General features: G+C 34.1%; 1 protein-coding gene and 1 long non-coding RNA gene across 2 annotated transcripts; one reads left to right on the plus strand and one right to left on the minus strand.

The window, feature by feature from the left end:
• Positions 1–1,447: 1,447 nt before the first annotated feature.
• On the plus strand, positions 1,448–3,680 carry LOC133830315 (uncharacterized). Its single transcript, XM_062260277.1, has 3 exons — positions 1,448–1,781; positions 2,813–2,867; positions 3,199–3,680. The coding sequence occupies exons 1-3, from the start codon at positions 1,481–1,483 to the stop codon at positions 3,359–3,361; spliced, it is 519 nt and encodes a 172-aa protein (XP_062116261.1). The 5' UTR covers positions 1,448–1,480; the 3' UTR covers positions 3,362–3,680.
• Positions 3,681–3,806: 126 nt separating this feature from the next.
• On the minus strand, positions 3,807–4,367 carry LOC133830316 (uncharacterized). Its single transcript, XR_009891989.1, has 2 exons — positions 4,193–4,367; positions 3,807–4,040 (listed from the first exon to the last, which is right to left on the minus strand). It is a non-coding gene; the product is annotated as an uncharacterized LOC133830316 (long non-coding RNA).
• Between the last annotated feature and the right edge of the window lie 1,160 nt (positions 4,368–5,527).

Below are 5,527 nucleotides of genomic sequence, written 5' to 3' on the forward strand. Positions count from 1 at the left end.
CGGGAGATTCTACCACTGGAGCATTTCTGTGAGAAGTGTCGGAAGGCATTGAAGAATCAAGAAAGTAAAAGAATCAAGGGAAAGCTGAAGAAGAAGATTAATGTTTTTGGCTGATAGCATTTAAAAATAGAAAGTGTTTGATAAAAGCTCTGATAAAGTAATGGATTGAGCTACTGAGTTTTGTATTTATAAAGTTTCATTAATACACCAAAACAATTTTTTAACAGCTTTATCCAAACCCAGTTGTTCATTTAGGTAAACAGTTATATAAAAACAAACTCTAAATTAATTTAACAGAATCTTAGTATAATATCTAACATATTCATGCCAATCAACGATAGCTTTCATTGAGTTCAAGCTACATACCTTCAACTTTAATGTCAGGATAAAATCCAATTCTTTGTTCAAGGTGGCAGCAGGTGTTTGTTTTCTTAGATCAAGGCTTGCTTTATCAAGTACAAACCTACAGAAAATATAAAATCAATTAAACCAACAATTTTGGACAAATAGGTACAACAATAATGATCCCAGAAATGGCCAGCACACATGTCAAACATCAGACAAGTTTAAGAATTTATTCCAGTATATTTAATTCCAAATCAAAGAGCCAAATGTAGCATTAAAATAAAAACATATAAATCCGAAAATCATATAAACAAAGAGCAACAAACTCTTTTTTATACCAGAAATTTATAGTTTACATAGAGACATTTTATCAACAAACTCCTAGCACTATAAATTTGTGAAAATGAAGAAAAACTCTCCATGATAATGATAATGATCCCAATGGCAGATTTTTTGCAATATCATAGACACAGTTTTATTGAGTAATTTTAACAAACATTTAGAAGGCATTTTAACTTATGTATAATATGGAACATTCAATTTCATTTAACTTCACTAAATTTTTATACACACATGAATGTTAATTTATATGTATGATTGTACAGTTCAAAAAATTTAAAAAAAAATAAAAATTGTGAAAGGAGGAAGAGAGAAATTTAGTTTCAAGCAAGGAGGAAGAACTCACCAAGAAGATTTGAGAGGCTGTGGCAGAGGAACAACAGTGCAGTGAAGAGGAAATCGCTGGTGGTGGAATATCTATGGGAGAAAGAGAAATTGTTCGATCGAAAAGGAAGCTGTAACTATAAAACCGGTATGAGTAAGGGTAATATAGGAATCACAACTTTAAAAGTGGGACAGTTAAGTTGGTTTAAATACGGACAATTATGAAAAACTCCCGAAAAAATTCCTAGAAGTATTTGAGCTGCATTTAAAAAGCCCATCATCTATTAATGGAGTGATAATCAACCTAATCCACTTTTGTCCACAAATAAGGGTTCCCATCATTATCTGAATCTAAAATCATCTACACCCTCCACGTGTCAGATCATCATCCGTACACACCTCAAACTCAAATCAAAACCCTTAATACCCAAATTTCGCACCTTTCAATTTCTCTCCACCACAAATTCGAAAAATGTTGGGGCTAACGTCGAAGAGAATTCTACAAGGTCTAGCGTCACGGTCGGCGCAGTCACCGGCCGTTCAGGTCCTGCCACGTCACTACCACGAAAGGGTCGTCGACCACTACAACAATCCCCGGAATGTTGGATCGTTTGACAAGAGTGATCCAACGGTGGGGACCGGCCTCGTTGGAGCACCGGCATGTGGCGATGTCATGAAGCTTCAAATTAAGGTCGATGAGAGTACGGGCAAGATTGTCGATGCCTGTTTCAAGACCTTCGGCTGTGGATCAGCTATCGCGTCTTCTTCTGTCGGTTAGTATTTTTCTTCTGATTATTAAAATTATGTATTCAATTTAGGACTTATTTTTCATCTGGGTTTGTTTGTTCTGATTGTTTCACCTAGGTGGTGCTCGAAAATTAAGTTCCCAATATGTGGGAACTTATTGAAATTGAATGTTAGTTTACAGCAACTTGGTATTTCTTTCCAACCCAGTGTTTTATGATGTTGATGATCGAATATGATGGGTGGAATAGAAGTTTTTTAAAGTTTTGATTTGTAGATTTCATAGCCAATCATTATTTTTTGAAAAAAAAGAGGAGTATCATATATTCTCGCATATACGAAGAGGGTAGATTGTTATTTGTTGTTTGTTTTATTATTGTGGGAAGTTTATCATCAGATAGTTTTGTTAAGCTTAGTGGCGAAAATTTGATGTTCCTTTCATTTATGTAGTTTGTATTGGGTTTTATTTTAATTCGTTCTCAGTTGCATACAAATTACAATACGAGAACTTATGATATTGGTGAAGGTGTTGTTTATATTCTAGCAAATAAAGTATGTCCTCTTGTAGGTAGCTGATGTAGGAAAGGATTTCCTTACCGTTTATGCTTTGGAGCTTATCTCTTTCTCATTAAGGGTCTACTTGTTCATAAGTTACTTTTTTGAGATCTTTCATTTTTGCTGTATTGCGCTTGTGACAAGACTTGGGTATATATTTTCCCAATAGCTCTAGCATTTGTTATTGATGCTTAATGCTAGGCCTATGTCTGTGCTTCTGTCTAAGCTGTAAACACTCCATCCCCTAGGCATATGTTACATATGCATATTAGCAATGGGCGCTGACAACTTGTCACTTATATTAGCCTTTGTCTGATTTATCTCGCATGGTTTTCTTTATCAAAAGAAAATGGACAGATTACCTACCAAGTGATCTAATAAGAAACTTTGCCATATTTTTTCCACAAATGCTTTGGAGTTCCAAGTTGTGTCTTGAAGTTTTGAGTTGCTGGTAACTGTAAACTGGATTGTTATGTTTCTTATTCATTGGGCCTTCTGGTTTCAGCTACTGAATGGGTGAAGGGCAAACAAATGGAGGAAGTCCTAACCATTAAAAACACGTAAGTTTTTGGGCTACTAATGGATTTTCTTTATATTTGATTTGTATTTATGCATTTTGTATTCCTATCATGTAATAGTTTTGTTATTGTAGTTATTTTTTGCTTGAAACTTACTTTAGGATTCAGGCATTGTAACATTTTGCTTCTTATGCAAAGTACATCGATCAATGAATATAGAAAAAAAGAACAAAATGAAGAAATGGATAGAAATTGACAAGGGAAAGGTTAAATGAGTTGATTAGAGGACTGCAATTATAGAATTAGATTTACCATAATTGGTCACATCTTTACCATTCTTCAGTTTCTGAATGTTCATTTCAATTGTTTCCAGAGAAATTGCCAAGCATCTATCACTCCCTCCAGTTAAGCTACACTGTAGCATGCTTGCCGAGGATGCCATCAAGGCAGCTGTTAAAGACTATGAAGCTAAACGTGGTACCAACTCTAAGGCCAGTTCAGAGGCAGCCCGTCTAGAGAAGGCAGCTGATGCATGATTTTGTCCGCATGTATAAACAATGATGAAAATATCTTCAACTGGGTTTTCTTCGTACCTACAGTTTACCCGGTTCTTACAATAATAGGTTGTGCTTTGTTACAGCTTCTGAGTAGGCTCTTCTCTTCTGTATGTAAGATATTCCCACAAGGAAAATTATTGTTTCCTCGTAATGTAAATTAGATATTAGTAAGGTTTGAACTTTGAAATTTTTTTGGGTGTATCCACATCGTGAAATGAATAATAGTTTATACACCTATTGAGATTTTTGCGTTGAAAGTTTTTAAGTTGGGCGATAATAACTATTGAATCTTGGTTCATTGATGTTACCATTGTTCTTTGAAGTTAGGCGAGAATAACTATTGTTGTTATTAGTTGAGTAATTTACTCGAGAAGATGGTGTTTTGTTATGAGAAAAAATTCTTGGAAAACTTTGAGACCGAATAGCAAAATTGGCAGCCACAACATTAGATTCGTCAGTAGTAATTTGTTCGAAAGAAATCCATTCGGAATTTTTGAGGTAATAGAAACCACAAAAGAATTGTTATCTGCACTTAAACCAGCCAAGAGATACAAAACCTGATCACGATCTGAAATTAGTTATGAAATTGCAGGAAGTTGATCATGTAATCCATCATCAGAAGACCTCCTTTCTTGATTGTTTGAAGTTGTATTGGAAGCTGCATCACCGGCACATTCGAAGTAGTTAATAACAATTGTTCCTAGTGTTGTCCAAGCAATACCACTTGTATTATGTCCAACAATTTGAGACATAATTTTATCAGTTAATGATGTATAAATCCAACTGAGTATGAGGCGATCTTTTCATTACCATTGCTCAAATTTTGGGTTTAATCCCGGAACACCATTGATAGTTTGCGGAGGAACCACAGAGGTACCATCGCGAAAGTCTTCAATGTCATTTGCCAAAATAACATTCTCCAATTGAGCGCACCACTATAAGAAATTGTTGCGGTTTAGTTCGACAGTGAGTACGATTGTTGCTGTTGAAGAGAAAGTTAATTGGAGGGAGTTATGGAGGCAGGATTTAAAGTTGGACTTGCAAAATCAGTAGTTGCAGATGTAGGAGAGGTTGCCATGAAAATGGAGATAGAAAAAATGCAAGAAATAAAGGAACCAGAATAATGAACTAAAAGGATAAGGTTGTACAGAAAGACAACAATGAACCAGTAAGACAGTAATGAAAATAGACTTAGTTGTATTTATAGATAGCTAAACGGTACAAGTGGATACAAAAGTTACAACAATAAAGCCAAGAATAAAGTAGTTAAGACAGACCTTAACTACTGTAACAATACTCCTAAAGTAACTAATCTTGATATAAAAACTTGGACTATTCTTCAAATACTATCGCCCAACACTCATTTCATTTACCTTAACTGCTTAGTTTGTTTCTTCGTCAAACTCAATAGAAACTGGCACCAATGTTACTATACTATTGGTACTGAACCAACTAGTTCTTGTAGTAATGAGGTGTTTGAGTAGTTGGGATAGTGTTAGCCACATTAATAATTTGATGAGTTTGGTTATGATTTTTGGTTTACCTTATTAGGCATTTAGGTTTGGTGAAAAACAAATGATAAAAGTTATATTTATCTGATTGTTTGGAAGAATATGAATTGTTTATTAGTAGGGAAGCAGAAAAAGGTGGAAGCAAAGTTGGAGAAGAGTGGCATAATTATACACTTGTTGAAAAGCTGATTAATCTTGTCTAAATATAGCAAGTATTACTTTTTAAAACATAAAAATAAATAAATTAGGGCAGATTTTTTTTATTCTATTGTAGATGGATGCCCATACAAAACTTCATTTGTAAAAAGTTTAAAATTTTCAGTGTAAATATTAAAATATTCGTAATAAATTTTAATGATAGGGTATATTAAAATCATTTTAATACTAAAGTATTGATTTCGTTATGCACTCTTTCAATTCCACAGTACAATAATGGCCTAGTGAACTGTTCCAGAGGCAGAGGTAGGTGTAGTAGTAGTAATATAATAAGAGTTTTTTAAGATCAAAAAAACTATAATAGGAGTTTAGAAAAGAAAACACCACAAGTTGAGTATATACCTACCGAAACAAAGGCTAATAATAGTACTAACGCTACTCTGGTTTGGTGCGAGTATACTATATCAATATCCTCGAA

The sequence above is a fragment of the Humulus lupulus genome, chromosome 4 (genome assembly GCF_963169125.1).
Source record: "Humulus lupulus chromosome 4, drHumLupu1.1, whole genome shotgun sequence".
Taxonomy (NCBI): Eukaryota; Viridiplantae; Streptophyta; class Magnoliopsida; order Rosales; family Cannabaceae; genus Humulus; species Humulus lupulus.

Bases quoted from the DNA above. Each gene is read 5' to 3' on its own strand.
- LOC133830315 (XM_062260277.1), top strand. From the start codon at position 1,481: ATGTTGGGGCTAACGTCGAAGAGAATTCTACAAGGTCTAGCGTCACGG. The intron at 1,782-2,812 runs GTTAGTATTTTT...TTCTGGTTTCAG, and splicing joins TATCGCGTCTTCTTCTGTCG to CTACTGAATGGGTGAAGGGC. The intron at 2,868-3,198 runs GTAAGTTTTTGG...AATTGTTTCCAG, and splicing joins GTCCTAACCATTAAAAACAC to AGAAATTGCCAAGCATCTAT.